Genomic DNA, 16,948 nt, shown 5'->3' with positions numbered 1-16,948 from the left:
CACACGTTTTTGTACTGGCTGTGCTTTGTGGTGTTTTGCAGTGCCTTCGATTGCTTTGAGGATCTTCAGTCAGATCAAAAATGGCTTGCTCTTCTCCCATAGAAAATGCTCACTTTAGAGGTGTTGTTTGATCAGTTTGGCCCATGTCATACAATGGTGCTATGTTCTATGTTGTTTAATATATCGAGGTGTAAACACTATCAGTTCATTTGAAATTCTGAACTTTTGTCCAAAATTCTACTTAATGTTAAACCCAAACATCTTTAGTGTACAGCCAACACAAATGACACAGCTTACCCAAATTAGCCTGTGTAAAGCAACTAAAGACACTGTTTAGTTTATTGCACATTTCCATCCACTTTCAGCTGCCTCATTTAAATATACCTCTCACCTATTTGTGCTTCTCCTTCCACCTGTGCACAATGTGATCTGCGCTTGGCACCGAAACACCTCACAAAGAGCCAAAGAGAATTTAAAGGTCCAGGAAATACTCAACATTTGGCATGGTGCTTGTGCTGGTTTTTGCACCACCACAAAAATAGGGCCCTACTTATCTTATTCTGCTTGTGTGTGTGTGTGTGTGTGTGTGTCCTTCATGGCCTTTTGTTTTGTGTGTGGGATTGGTTTGCACTGCATTGTTACGTGCCATATGGTGTGCGTGTGTTTGTCACTGCACTGCTCAGGCTATTGTCTCCACTGTGATTTCTCACTCGTTAATGGATAAGCAGATATTTGCCTGTTTTACTCTCTCTGTTTCTCCTTGTCTTCTTCCTCTCACTCCTTATTTTCTCCCTCTTGTTGTTTATTTTTTCTTTTTCACTTTTTCTTGATTCCCTTCATCATCATTGCACCCCGCCATCCAAAAATACAATCCAAATCTCACCACTCAGATCAACGGGAAGGTTGGTTTTTTCACTCTTTACCCTCCTAAAGCCGAGGCCTGGCAGACAGGAGCCGTGCTGCGCCAGCATCTTGCTAGGCGCCTTAGGCCCGTCCCAGCCTCTTTCTCAGGACCTCAACCCAATAGTGCAACCCTTTTTTCTCCCTCTATTGCACCCCTCCCCACTAAGCTTTTACAGTATATGTTCCCTTGCACCGCATCCCATATTGCTCCACACAGCCTTGCATCTGAAATTTTGTGAAATGAGCATGTCTTAAATTGTAATACAGCACTTTCTCGACAAAAACTAATTTCCCAACCAGGAAAGGAATCTGTAGAGGATGTGACAAAGCAATGGTACCAACTTTCCTTCTTTCAGAGAACTGGCAGAGACCGCCTCACCAAACGTATCGATCGACAGCAAATAACAATAATGTGTCCAGTTTGTTTTGTTGTCACACACCTCACACCTTTTCTTGGTGAAGAAATAATTTTCACTCCGTTTGTACACACATCAAAGTTTGTGCTCATTTCACAAAATGCTGTGACTGTCAGTCCTATGACGTCCACTCCAGCATGCTGATCATGTTTTTGATTGTCTTGGCTAATTGAAAGGCATGGCTTGCCCCAGCTCTCATCTGCTGTCTGAACAACATTATGCTGAGCGACAGGCTCTGAGCTAACACTGCTTTTACTATGCTCTCCTTTTATCTGTGTTTGCTAGAAAACTGGACTCAAAGTGAACAAAATAGCCTCAAATATGTTTACAGCTCTTTCCAAGACTTACTGCTGGATCATTATGAGAGAATGTGAAGGATCTCAGAAATTGAAGGGGAGTCAATGACTATTGGAAAGAATTGCAGCCCAAGTTGAAGTGTTAGATGTGTGGATTTTCAGGTTTGTGGTTTAGCATGTTGATTGTCTTTTATTCTACAAAAAAAGTGTTTCTTTTCAGTCTGAGATCACAATGACAAGATGTGCAAAAATTAAATTTTTACTAACTTAACTGTTTCAGGACAATGTGTCATAGTGATTGGTGACATGTTGTTTATGGTAACACTAGATAAAGATAGTTTAATTTCACAACCTACAGCAATGCCAGATTTGAAAACTAAAGAAGCAAGGAAAGTAAATTGGCAGGTTACAAATCATACTTTTATATGATTTTGAAAAAAAAAAAATCCAATACATACTAATCTGAAAACACCAATGTAATCCTGTCAAATCCAACGGAATCATCATTTATTAAAAAAGGATTCTAGTTAAGTTATTTCAGTAAGAACATGAAAAATGTTGCTGCAGTATTACAGCCAAATATAAAATTACATTTCAATCCAGCTATCCTAGGCACTAGGTCTAAAAGTGTAATTTGCCTCCATGAAACATAGTATAGCTTTTATCTTCTAATTAAGACTCACACCCAGTTTGTCCACTGTTGAATCACAACTCATTAGTAAAGTAAAACTGTAAACAGCTCAGAGACCCAATTTACAGTCCCGCTTTTGGTATTTGTTTAAGTGTTGTTTAAGTCTGAGATGATGTTGATCATGGTTCTAGAGGTAGAGCACATCATCGTCTAATCATAGCTTGTTTCAGAAGTGAGCTCCTCATGTTCATGTTGAAGTGTCTTTGGACAAGACACTGAGCTCTCAGTTCAGTTTATTTCTATAGCAGTAAAACAATACAAATTACAGTATTACAAGACACGAGACTGTAAGGTTAAGACCTTACAGAATTACATAAACATATATATTCTAATTATAGAAAACCCAACTGATCTCCCTTGAGCAGCACTAGGCAACAGTGGAGAGGAAAAACTCCCTTTAACAGAGAAAACTTCCAGCAGAACCACACTCAGGGTGGGCGGCCATCTGCTTCTACCAGTTGGGGTGAAAGAGGAGACAACAACATGCAGCAGAAAAAAACACTAGGCAAGTAGGTAGGGCCAGTATCTGCACATATGAAACATACAGCTGAGAGGCCAGGGATACCTGCAGAAAGGTATAGAGAGAGAGGATGAGTCAATGACATGCAAGGCAATAGCATGTTGGCCACCTCCAGTGTTGTGTAGAATTTGAACATGAATGAACATAATCCAAGCTATTAGGAGGCCCCATTACATGTAATACAATCAAGGGATCTAGTAACAAAATAGGATTACTACTAACGCAGCAGTTTTGGTTGATGCGGCTAATCAGAAAGGTTGAAGCCTGATATTGTTTTTACATTAACATTTTAATATACCTTTGCACAAATGGAGGGCTGTGCATTCTGGACCCTATCACTTATATATGAAGCATCTTTCAGAGGGATCCGTTCCAAGCCTGTATTAATAGGAGTGATAGCAGCAACTAAAATTCACTTTTATTTATGTGAAATTAACTCCTAACGCTTAATTTACTTAATTCATAGCTGCTGAAATAAAATTCCTCCATTAAAAACTACACCATCTTAAAGCTAGATGGTATACTATACGTGAGCACAACCTGTTCCTGTTTAAACACTGTTACAAACTAAAGGTTTAATGTTTTGTTGTGCCACCTCATCAAGCTTATTTTTCTGTCAACCAAGAAGTGATAAGAAATAATCAGAAAACATTAACAAAAAAAAAAAAAACTGCAAAGAACTAGGTGAAAGGCTCCACTTGGCATAGCTACTTGGCTAAGTAGTCATTAAAATGACAAATTTACTGTGTGCCTTAGCTCATCTTAGAGGAGGACAGCATTATATCACTGCCTATAGACATATAATGCACTATTTGTCTCATTCTACTCCCATTCTTGTTGCCTCGTTTTAGGTATGTATGTTCGGTCCTGGATGTTAACATTTAAGAGCACAAGAAACTGTCTTAAAAATCTTTCATCACAGATTGTGCTGCATTTAAGTTGGACTTGAATAAAAAGCAAATCCACAGATGTTCGGGTTGGCCACACATTCTAAATGCCTTAGAGTGGACTTAATATAATATAGAAATGTACATGACTGAGCCATCTGTCTCCTATGCTGAAAGTGCAAGGTCATCCAAAAAAAACTAAACAAAACAAAAAGCAGCCAGCTTGGCTCAAATGTTTTCTGAGCAAACACTTCACAGCACGGAACTCACTGACATTTGAGTTCTTATGCTTATTCATGTTAGGGGAATTCCACCAATCCTACACATCAAAGGTTGTTTCCAGGTGTTGGGAAAAACAACTGCTTCTGGGGGGAAAATTAGTTTTTACATTTTTTGTGTCTCCAGGGAAAGCTGAGATAATGCTGCAATCTAATACATGTCCTCAGGTGATGCCACTTGAGTCAGCATCAGTTGGGTCTGAAGACTGCAAGTCTAAATGGGAAATAGCAGGTCGATCCTCATGTCTGCTTGTGGCTAGCAGCTACTGGCCAAAATAGCCTCACGTCTTGTATTGCACAAAAAGTGGCTAACAACTGAATAAATAAAGTTAACTGATAGGGAAAATGCATAAGTGAATAATGCAAACATTAATAAATCTGTTTTGGAGGCACTTTAAGCATGCCCAGACAAATTTCATCTTGCCTCCACTGTGTTGTATTGAGTTACAGCACTGAATAAGTCAAACCTCCACAACAGAAGGCGTTTAAGGGTACACTATCTTCAATGGTATTAGATCAAATCCATCAAAACTAGCCACAGACATGACACAGATTGTATGTAGTGAAGAAATTAAACCATCCACTGTGATTGCAGCATTCTAGGTTTCCAGTCCATGCAACTAGAATCCACAGTGGTTATGTGATGCGTGATACAGCACCAAGGGGAAATATCTTACTGTGAAATTGAAGGAAAAATAAATAATGAGCATGCCATCTGAATTAAAGATGTAATGAGTCCAGTCAAAGACAACGGTTTCTTCCATTCATCAAAGCAATTTTCAATTCACCAGATGCAGTGAATGCATGGGAATTTGTGATGGAAAAATAAGAAGAACATCACAGTAACTGTAAACAAAATAAAGCAGAAATATGGATATGACAATAAAAAACCTTGCACACTATGTTTTGCCTTACTTAATGCCATTCCATGAGTTCTGCAGAAAGCATGCTGCTTTCTTTCCGCCACTCTACTACTGCATGCACAGAGACATTTGCTTTCCCTCCCATCATAGCCCCTCCTACAACTCCAGCTTTTTCTTTATAAAGCTTGACTTCCCAAATCCTTTTCACTCATCTCTTCCTCCATTCCATCCTTCTCTTTTTTCTCTGGCATGCCAATAAAGAAATGAGTTTGTCTGCATTCTAACTATCACCTGCTACTAATGTGCATCTGTTACTCCTAAATGCTATCATGGCCACTAATTGACACTCTGGTGTCGCTTTGGTGTCACCTATCCATTAGGCCATTGTTCCGATCAACAGTAGTAATAATGACATAACATCACTCTTAACTCTTAACTTATGACTTTATAAACTATTGCTATTACCTCATGACTGTCCTCTGTGTTCATGGGTAACTTACTGGTTTGTATTAATATAAGAACATGGTAAACCCCACAGTGCTGGCCAGTTGTCCCCCAGTAACAGAACATAGAACTGGGTTAGTTATTATCAATAAGCAAACATCTCAGTGTTACTTGACTTGAATCAAAAGTTCACTTTGTCAATTTTATGTAGATTCATGACACCTCAATAAAAAGGTCCCTTAAGGTTTTGAATTAGAAAATATTTTTAAAATCTATTTGGGATTTATTACAGTACTGTTTCCACCTTTTGAAACTTTTCACTGCACTTCCAGTCCTAATCAGCTAGTCTCAATGTCACAGGATCCCCAAAGAATTGTATGTCTTCTTGTATGACTAGTGTGTATGAAACGTCATTTTTACCAAGTCCTTTGAGAATCATCACGTCATTGTGATAAAGAGTTTTTAAATGTTTTTCAAATTCACACACACACAGCACTACATAGGAGAGTCAGCTTCCCAGGGCACAACACAGCAGTCAATCTGTATCTAAGGGGCAAAGAACACTCCTTGTTTTGGCACGTTCTGGCCAGAGAGGACTGATAGTTTGAAAGGGAAGTAACAGAAACAGAAACATTAAACTGGATTAACTATCACTTCATAGGCAGGATCGTCTACTACACCATTTACCAGCCACTTTGATCCCCAGCAGTTAATTAGCTGTGTACTTCTTGACTCATGTGGCTGTAACATCACAGAGAATTCAAACCCTTTCAAATGAATCTAAATTCATATTTAAAGTTTCCATGGCCTTTTATGGACTTTGTGCATAATACTGGTCCAAAATATAGAGTTTCTTTAGTAACCTCCCATAACTGTTTACTGTCAAACTCCCCTCACATTCTTTCTGTAGTCCTGCATATTGTGGAAACGCCACAAACCAGATACTTTATATTTCATTCATATTGTGTAACCCTGAGATGTTTCCAAAAGGTTGACTAATTTAACATTCAGAGGCAGGACTGTGGGGTCATAATACAAACAGTACTTTACTTCTGGCCTGCTGAGGCAAATGCACCCTGTTTTAGTGGTCTACTTTCCCTCACTTTGCTGTGTTAAGGATATAAACAGGTAATTTCAATGTTATGATGTATATCATTAAACTCCCTGATGCAGTGTTTCAATTTGCCAGCACATTCACACACAACTTTGTCTCTTTACTCTGTTAGCATTCCTATTTCTATTGGAATCTTTTACCTTATACAGACAATCTTGCTTGAAAATGTTTTATAATTATAAGAAAACACTTCCCACAGGGTCACATTAGAGACAAGTTTGTATTGTGTTGGAAGATCAACAGGGAAATAAAATGTGGCCTGGCTTTTGCTGTGCACCTGCTGAAAATGTACCATTTTAATATTTCATACATTAGATACGCATTAATAGAATTTAATTAAATGTGTTAATGAAGTTAAACATTATGCATATTTTTTTCTGGTCAAAACTCCCATTATAAGAAAAAAAAAAAAACATATCAGACTGATACTCAGGGTGGGAAGCCATCTGCCTTGACCGGTTGGAGTGAGTGAAAAGTGGAAAGAGAAAAGAACAACAACTAGCAGCAGACAAACACTGAGCAGGTTGGTTGAGCCACAAACTAAACGATATAAAGGCCGAGGCCAGGGATACCTGCAGAAAAGTACAGAGAGAAACTATGTGAGAGGAGAGGAGAGGAGAGGAGAGGAGAGGAGAGGAGAGGAGAGGAGGGGAGGGGAGGGGAGAGGGCATATCTAAGAAATGGTTCAGGTGGTCATTTTGGCAGACGCTTTTATCCAAATGGACTCACAAGTGAGGTAAAAGGTTCTAACTATAAACAATATCAAAAAGGAAAAGTTTTAAGTCTAGTCTTAAAAGTAGAGACTCCCAAATTCCCCATTCTACATTTGGAAACTCTAGAAACCACAAGTAGACCTGTGCTCTGAGAGCAAAGTGTTCTGCTGGGAAAATATGGAACTATGAGCTCTTTAAGATATACATCTTTATATGTGAGGAGAAGTATTTTTTTTTATTCTGGATTTTATGGGACATTGTAAAACATTGGGAATTTAAGTGTAAGGACTTACAGAATGAACAAATGCATTCAGTTTTTAAGCATCGGTTTGAGGTGAAATTCTGCAGGTGAAAGAAAGTTGTTCCAGACATGAAATTTACATGTAAGGTAAAGAACATATCCTGGTCAAAAATAACTCCCAGGAGCAATAAAGGGCAAAGTCATATAGTAACTACCTAATTATGATAGCATGTTTCTGAGGGATATAAGTCCAAAAACAATAACATCATAAGTAGAAAGTTACAGGATATTCAGATTGTCCAAAATATGGAAAATGAAATGATTTTTTATTTAATACCCACATACAATAACACAATTTAACACTCATTACACACAATAGAGATAACTGAGATTGCTTAAGTTTATTGTATGAAGCATTAGCTAGTTTGTTTTGGAAACAGATCAACATCAGTAAATATGTCATATGTAGCAATAATTATGAGCAGCCATACAATCAGACAGGTTACTCACACTAGACAAAGGAAAGAGAATAACAACAGTAACCACAACAACAATAATAACAATAATAATAATGACCCTGAAAAAACATTTTTCTTCCAGGGGGGAAGAACTACTCCAGTAATCTAGTCTCAATGGGAATCTTTCTTAATTCCAGCCATCTGTATTTCAGAGCCTGCTGCCTCTCGTGCCAGCAGACAATGCTGTTCTCACATGAGCAGCAGCCAAAAGGATGTATTCTCTTCAATAACTTCAGCATTTAGACTGTACATGTTCTCCAAAACTCTGCAGATGTTGTCAGTCATTGTTCAGTCAAACACACTACTGCTACCACTACAAATGAGGGAAGCTTCAAAATTCAAAAAGCTTTATTAATCCCAGAGGGAAATTGTTTTGCCTTGTTACAGTTGCTCTAAACTCAGACTGAGAGAAAGGGAACCACAACCAGAAAGTATCTACACCATCACAAATACAAAATAACAACCAATCAATACAGAGAACTCAGTATATATACCGAATATGTAAGATGGATGAAAATAGATCAACAATTATAGTCCAGGGTGGAATCACAACAAATATGTGACATTTCCCCACTATACCAAGGGGGGAGGAATTGTAAAGATTGATAGCCACATGTAGAAAGGACCTCCTGTTGTGTTCTGTGGAGCACTTGATATTGATCAGTGTCTGAACATGTTTCTCTATCCAGCAGCACACTGTGTAGGATTGAGAGGGGGTTAGACAGCATCCTCCTCTCAGCTACAACATAGCTGAGGGTCCAGCTCCACCCCCAGAACAGGGCCAGACCTCCAGTCTGTTCAGTCTGTTAGTGTCTGCCACCTTCATGTTGCTGCCCGAGCCGACCACAGCAGAGAAGATGACAGTGGCCACCACAGACTCATAGAACATCTGCAGCATGGTGCTGCAGATGTTGAAGGACCTGAGTCTCCTCAGGAAGTACATCCGGCTCTGAGCCTTTTTTTACAGTGCTGCTGAGTTCTAAGTCCAGTCCACTTTGTTGTCCAAGTACACTCCCAGGTATTTGTACTCGGACACGACCTCCACCTCCTCCCCCTGTATAGAGAGGGGTGACGGGAGTCCATCACCAGCTCTTTTGTTTTACTGGTGTTAAATGTTAAAGCCAGTCTTCTTCAGGTAAACCAAGATAAAACTATTTGAAAACCCTCTGATCCAAAGTGTAAGCCCCTCATTCTAATACATACCCCAGGCCACAGCTTCAATGACACTCTGTGAGTCAGATTTTCACAACTGTGCTTGGCTTAGTCAAGAGAGTGAAGAATTTATTTATGCAGAAAAGTCTGCATATTTAATGCTCACACTGTACTGTCACACTCAAATGTAATGTAATGAGGCAGTAGATCCAAGCACTTAGGGGACATTTCAAAGAAAGAGAGCTAACCATATGGGAGAATCCTTCAGTATTCTCTGCAGCATGCTCAGTGCCTCAGCACCAGGATTTGATGAAAGTGCTCCCAACCAGCAGCACAGTCGACGCCAGGTGCATTTTAATCTCTGCAGCCCAGCAGGAAACCCCAGATCTCTAGATAACTACAGCTGTATGTCTTAGGCACAGTCTGTGTGACGATGGCACTACGTAATGTAACTGTGACATCTACAGTAGCAGAGAAAACAACTGCATAATATCATGTAATATACTGATATTGTAAGGCTCTGAGGGGACAAGCCCAACTAATCCTTCAGTCTCACTGTAGTTAAGAGTTTCTGCAAGATGAGACCAAGGTGAAATAGTTCAACTGACACGAAGGGTTCAATATGCTGCAATCTAGGTTGTACAAGCATCATCCAAACACGTGTTTGTTCATGGTACTACAGATGTTAAAATAAAGAGAGGGACAGCAATCGATGTTGTCAGGATTTAAAAAGAGAGAATTTGAGATCCAGAAATCCAGAAAATAAGCTCAGCCTAAGGTGTTTTTTAGTTGTTCATGAAGCGGTAACAATGTAGCAGGGCTTACACATGTAGCTGCTGAAGCTGACGGGCGCTCCCTCAGAAATGAACAGATACGTCAGAGTGCACATTCCAGTAATAGGGCAAGGAAACGATGAGAGCAGGATCAGTGTCTCATCTTTTGTGGATGTAATTCAAGTTCAAAACATCTGTTTAGTTTTTTCGCTGCAAAGTGAACTACTGTAAACACTGTTATCAACCTTACAATAATTATAATTAAATATAATAAATACTAATGATACAATCTTTTATAATTTTGATGTTATGTTTTTCCAACTCTTAGTAACACTTACTGACACTAGGTTAACCATGGTAGTGAACATCATGTCTCCTGCAGTCAGAGTTTTGTTACCTTTACATGGAGATGCATCAAGATGGCTCTTCAATTATAAAGTTTAACTGCATAAAAGCAACCTTAAACTAAATGAAAGTACATTTAGACTAAAACACAGAATCACAAACACTGAAATATAGTGACAGCAAAACTTTTCCTAATATGCTACAAACTGCAGAATTTCTCTGAAACCGAACTTGTTTGACCAACTATGAAAAAGTTTTTATCAAAGAGTCTAAAACAGGTGTTACAGCATGATAGGACAGTAAATCGCCACCAGGCTCATCCATCCTGAGCACTTGAAACGCTCTGCCGCACAGTACAAGCCAGACCAGTCAAACATGGAGTCAGCCCAGTGGTCCAGTGATCCACTCCCCCTCCACCTCCTCCACTGTTCCCGCTCACATTCCCTCTCTTTACCCCTGCAGTTCGTCGTGTGCCTCCCCGTTTCTCCATCCCCCCCACCAATCATGAGGTGATGCCAGGCGGCAGCGTCAATCTGACGTGTGTGGCAGTCGGGGCCCCAATGCCTTATGTCAAGTGGATGAGTGGCGAAGTGGAGCTCACCCGAGAGGAGGAGATGCCCATTGGCCGCAACGTCCTGGAGCTCACCAACATCCGCCAGTCTGCCAACTACACCTGTGTGGCCATGTCCTCCCTGGGTATGATCGAGACTACGGCCCAGATCACTGTGAAAGGTTAGAAACTCGGAATCTATGGGAGTGGGGGTGCCTGACAGGAAATAAATAAATAAATATGAGATAGCGAACATTTGCTATTATTAATACTGTTATTAGTAGTAGTATCAGTAGAAGTATTGAGACAAGATTGATTTTGTAGCTTCTTGTTTGTTGTAAATTCATAAGATTAATAGACTAAATATAAAGGGCTGAGCAGAGCATGACAGAGTGTGTTGGAGAATAGTGGAGCACATAAGGTTGGGCTTGGTGGGGCGGACTGGATTGATTTCAGGTTTTAACTTTAAGAAAGATTTACATACTGCACATATTGCCTCCAGGAAATCCAGGAAAATCTACACACACCAAATCTCAAAATAGCTCTCGCCTTATCCTGCCTACTTAGTTTTTCGCTTGCTTGTCTAACTGTCAGCAGTCACAACAGAATCCACCGTAACAGTGTCACTAACCAACTGGAGTAGTGTGTGACAAAGTTTAGGTTTAAGCGTGGGTGATGGTGACAGACCGAATGACGTTTGACATGTGGGGTTTTTGCAGCTGTGCACACTGGTGAGTTCTTTCAGAACTTCAAACCCATGCCCTCGACTCATCGTGGCTCGATGCGGCTGCTGCTGATATGAGCTCTCATTCAGACTCTCTGGCCCCGACACTGCACACCAAATAACTCTTGTTAGAGACAGCACACTATTTCTAGTTTCCCTATTTGACACATAGATATTTGATATTTTTGTAAGTAGCATCCCTGTTGTCTACGCTAATCCTCCCATTAAGAAAAAGTGTATGTGATATACTATATATAATAGTGATAATGACAACACATCATCATATTTGTAAAATGATGTTATCCCTTTAAAAACTTGAGATAAGAAACAGGTCAAAGATTCTTCAGAGACAGCTACGTCTCAGAAATTCTAACTTCCTGGTAGCAGGTTGAACAGAGAGAATCTCCAGCTCCGTTCAGCCACAGCCTGCTCAGGTTTGCACATTTGTAGAAGAAGTACAGGATATAGTGCATAGAAATAAAGCAGATGTCAAGACTATAGCAGCACAGGGTTGGAGCTAAAAGCCTGTGGATGCAGCTGTTTGTCCCAAATGGCAGCCTGTGAGCATTTCTACACACCCCACTGCTCTGCTTCTTACTTCACATCCATCTGTTCTCCAGCAGCACAAAACCCAGAACATCACAACTTTGTTCATGATGATTCAAGTTTTTTCAACTTCCTAGAGAAAATCACAACATTCAATTTGATACAGTATAACCAGACTTTCTTTGTCATATTATGTGGAGTAAAAACAGATGAATCTTTTAATGTCTTTTAGTTCATTTTAAGGCAGTTTTCTACAGGGAAAAGCATCCAGAGTTTTCGCAGCAGGGCACTAGCTGGGTTTGATTGTTGAGGTGAAGGTACATTCATTCAATCATTCGTCTTAATTCAATTGTTCAAATACATTGGATTCTTCATTGGTTGCCTTTCTTTTTCACTGCGGTTGCCACAGTGCAGATCCAGTAGATGCTGCCATAGCAGCCAAATTAAGAAATTCTGGTCATCAGACGTGAAATAATCTAATTCAGACAACTGATTAGAATGACTAGATCTTGTGATTTTGGACACAGATATTTTTGGATTTTGCGCGTTTGATAAACACTGTGTTATCTGACATCCTTCAAACATATGTCAATAATTGTTTAGCATGATGTCCTGTTAAGTGATGCCCATCAACTCGAGGGCCCAAATAAAAATCCTTATAAATCTACAATGAATTCATCTGTGCACATAAATTAGGTAGATTTGTTTTGCTCCAGTACTCCCAGTGAGCTCTATAAAAAAAGATTAATAGTCCTGTTTTAAACACAGAAGAATGACATGTGACTGTTTTTAATAGATAGTGATCTCCAGCTCTGGGTGGGTCGACAGAAGATTTTAGAAGAGCACTTTCTTGGCAACATACACTGTTCAGCCTGCTATCCTTGTGCTGGAATAGGGTAGTGGCATGCTCCTGAATGATAATTAACAGTTCAACAGCTCTGTGTACTGAGAGCTACAGTGGGTGTTCAGCCTGTCACATTCTCATGTCAAAGAGATGGAAAAGATAGGAGACTGTACAGAGACTTTGTCTGAATTGTTGTCTGTCTTTGCTTTCTAACAGCACTGCCGAAGCCACCCACCTCCCTCATTGTGACGGAAACCACAGCAACCAGTGTCACTCTGACCTGGGACTCTGGCAACCCAGAACCGGTGTCCTACTATGTGATTCAATACCGTGCCAAACTGTCTGACAACGGCTTCCAGGAAGTAGATGGAGTAGCCACCACCCGATACAGCATTGGTGGCCTTAGCCCCTTTTCCGAATATGAGTTTCGAGTCATGGCTGTCAACAACGTTGGCCGCGGGCCATCCAGCGGTATTGTGGAAACCCGTACAAGTGAACAAGCACCCTCATCACCTCCTCTTCATGTCCAGGCCCGAATGCTGAGCTCCAGCACTATGCTGGTCCAGTGGGAACCACCAGAGGAGCCCAATGGCCAAATACGGGGATACCGGGTGTACTATAGCACCGATCACGATGCCCCACTCAGTGCCTGGCAGAAACACAACACAGATGACAGCCAGCTTACCACTATATCCGGCCTCACCACAGATATTACCTACAGCGTGAGAGTGTTAGGCTTCACCTCTGTGGGAGATGGACCTCCTTCTGATGTTCTACAGATTAAGACCCAGCAGGGAGGTGAGAACATGTTTACTATATCACTGCAAAGCATAAGACAACAAGAAAACTTTGAATGTGTTTTGCTAGCTGCATGTTTTTAGCTGGCTTTCCAAACCAAGCCACAGAAAAGTGAAAGTAGCACCAACTTTATTTGACTCCTTATTGATTGGATTGGATTATTTTCCTTTCAAAACACACTGATAACAAAATAAACAACATATCAACAGAGACCAGCCCAGACTATAAAAGAATGTAGATCCTAAAGCATTTGCTTTGTCATACAGAAATGCTAAATGTTTTAAACCGTCACATCGGGCTCTTTTCTCTATAGCATAGTCTTTTGGTCTTGGCTGTGGATTGGTCCACAGTGGAAGACATTTCCGGCCTCGGGTCCATGGGTCAATTGTTACCAGGCCGCACAGAAAGAATACATAACTTACATTATTTCCTTTTTATTTATTATCTGATTCTGAACAATGTTTTATTTTGGAAACTTCTCTATCCTTGTCTATGACTCACTCTTGATGTATGTCAAGATGTTTGCCTCGGTCACCTGTCTTACCTACATCCACTACCTTAACACATAATACATAACCGCTAAATTGAAACACCCAAGCTAGCAAAATGAACACAAAACAAACGCATGGAGAAAGGCAAGCAATTTTGCATTGGAAAGAAATCAATCTAAGGCATTGCACAAGCACTGATCACAGCCATTCCAGCAATTTAAAATGTCCTGGAAAAAAATGAAAACACTGATGTATTGAGCGAGAGAGAAGGGGTACAGCAACAGCTGATAACAAAAGCATTGTGAGAGCTGTCAAAAATAAACCCCAAAACAACTGTTTTGACTGCTACTGCCAGAGTGGTAACAATCACTAACAACTGCCACAGAGCAGGGGTTAAGGTATCGGAACTCACCATTTGAAAAAGGAGATTTGAAGAAGAAAAAAGAACATAGACAGAACTATAGAGGCCATACCACAAGTTGCAATCATCAGCAACAGAAAGCCAGTTGTCACAACAAAACATTAAGTTGTATTTCATTTTATTTATTTTGATTTAAAACAAATACTTTAATACTGTTGCTCATATAAAATTGAGATCACCTGACACAAAACCTGTTACGTGCTATTGTTGTGTTAATGGATCTAGGTCTAAACAAAAAACAGCAACAAGAAATTGTCCTTGCCATTCCAATGCTTTTGAAGGGGACTGGGATAAACCACATCGGCTAAAAATGATGTTTCTATCCTGTATTCTATAATTTCACTGGAATGGTAGGAAGTGTAATTGCAAACAGATGCTTTCTATTAACATAATGAGAGTATGATGACAATTTATATAAATGGCAAATCACAAATACATTAATATTTGACATGTTAATGACATGTACTCAGATAAGAAATACATTTAGGATAAAACATCCAATCTGTCACCCTCCACCCACCCATCTATTTTCCTAACCGCTTGTCCAATAAAGGGTCACGGGAATGCTGGAGTCTATACCAGCTGTCAATGGGCAAGATCTCTGCCAACATCCATTTTTAGTTTCTGCCAAAATATTTGATCCAGGTTTTTGACTACACTTTAACACCACACAAATGTTATGGTTGTGTTTAGGTACTCATTGCACTTGGTTAAAGGGAGAGAACAAAAGGAGTATGGTCTGGATAAATGCAGAAAAAATAGCTACACATGATATGTTTATTAAACAGTTTATAAAACTGTAAGCAAAACCATCTATCTCCAACCTAATCCAAAGTGCAAAGTGCATTACTTTGCAATCCAAAGTAGGCAACAGCCTACGCCCAACCTCACACCAGACTCTTAGTAATGAAACTTGGGTCTGAGGTTTGTCAGTCCTGGACATCATGCACCCACCATCCACTCATTCACTTGCTCTATGTTAATAAATATAATGCTTCAATAATTTACAAGACACATTATATATATATATATATATATATATATATATATATATATATATATATATATATATATATATATATATATATATATATATATATACTGGAACATAATCATACTATCATTACAAAATGCAATTACAAAATGTAGTCACATTTGCAAGTTAGTTGCATAGAAGCATAGTTTAAGACACAGCTGACAAGTATATATACATAGACTTTTATACACAGACTTTTCTTCAGAGTGCACCGACCACTGCACATGAGTTTGAGCTCTGTCTTCACATTGTTTCAGTGTTTTTTTTTTCTTTGTTTTTATGTTGTTGTTGTTTTTGCTGATTTGTTTTATGACATTAGGGAGAGATGTCTGTGTGCCCAGCCACATGGTGGTTTAAAGCAATAATTGAAAATAAAACTAATATTAAATTCATTTGCTTCATGAACTGTTCATAAAGCAATTATTGAATAATAATAATAACAGAAATAATAATAATAATGACATACTTTATTGATCCCCTTGGGGAAATTTTGGTTGGACAGCAGCCAGGCAGTAATCGCTACCAGGGCTTCAGTGTCTTGTCTAAGGACACTGAAACCCTGTAGTAGCACCAGTATGTACTGTCTCTCTCTATAAGCAGGGATTCTACTCGGATCAAACTGTAAAAAGCAGCTTAAACTGCAGCCTGTTGTCGGTGCATGCTTTGTACTTTATCAGTTCAAGTCCATTAAAAAGTTTAGACATAGCAACCCCACAGTAATGCCCTCAGAATAATGCTGTACAAGATGTCCTTTTTTCATTTTGTATCTATCTAAGTAAGAGATTTAAGCATCTGTAGACTCAAAACTGAAAAAGCTATGAAAGCATACTTGCCGAAAAACACTGCATTTTTTGGTTTTGCAGTATTTGATGATATGAGATAAAATGCTGTGTGCATATCTATATCTATCTATATATATATATATATATATATATATATATAGAGAGAGAGAGAGAGAGAGAGAGAGAGAGAGAGAGAGAGATGTGTGTGTGTGTTTACTCATGCTGTGTTACAGTCACATCATGTGCATTATGAGCTTTAATGTGAAACATTAGTCTGTCAGATATTCACTAGCTGAGATGAACACAAGTAATATATTGCTCAAGGATACACAGGAGCATATACAGTATGCGTGGGAATGTGTGTGTGTGTGTGTGTGTGTGTGTGTGTGTGTGTGATATGAAAGTCTCGTACACTTTATGCTCAAGGACAAAGTGGCAGGCTGCTCACACAGGATTAACAATAGTAGTATTTTTCATTCAAAGAGTGCAGGTTTTTTTCAGTGTTCTCAGCTTACTGTGCCAGGCTGGAAGAAACATGACATCACTCCAGCACCACAATAGAGATAAAGCCACCTAAATTCAGCTGGCCCACTTTATTTATT

At 39.4% G+C, this 16,948-nt stretch overlaps 1 protein-coding gene across 3 annotated transcripts in view; it reads left to right on the top strand.

Moving 5' to 3' along the window:
• Positions 1-16,948, top strand: part of ptprfa (protein tyrosine phosphatase receptor type Fa) — a 235,933-nt gene that overhangs the window by 138,882 nt on the left and 80,103 nt on the right. For all 3 annotated transcript variants that reach the window (XM_026345312.1, XM_026345313.1, XM_026345311.1), the window contains exons 7-8: positions 10,617-10,886; positions 13,035-13,616. In XM_026345312.1, coding sequence (XP_026201097.1) covers positions 10,617-10,886; positions 13,035-13,616 — 852 coding nt within the window. The remainder of the gene's footprint in view (positions 1-10,616; positions 10,887-13,034; positions 13,617-16,948) is intronic.

The sequence above is a fragment of the Anabas testudineus genome, chromosome 4 (genome assembly GCF_900324465.2).
Source record: "Anabas testudineus chromosome 4, fAnaTes1.2, whole genome shotgun sequence".
NCBI lineage: Eukaryota > Metazoa > Chordata > Actinopteri > Anabantiformes > Anabantidae > Anabas > Anabas testudineus.
This window is presented reverse-complemented; position numbering and strand designations above follow the sequence as displayed.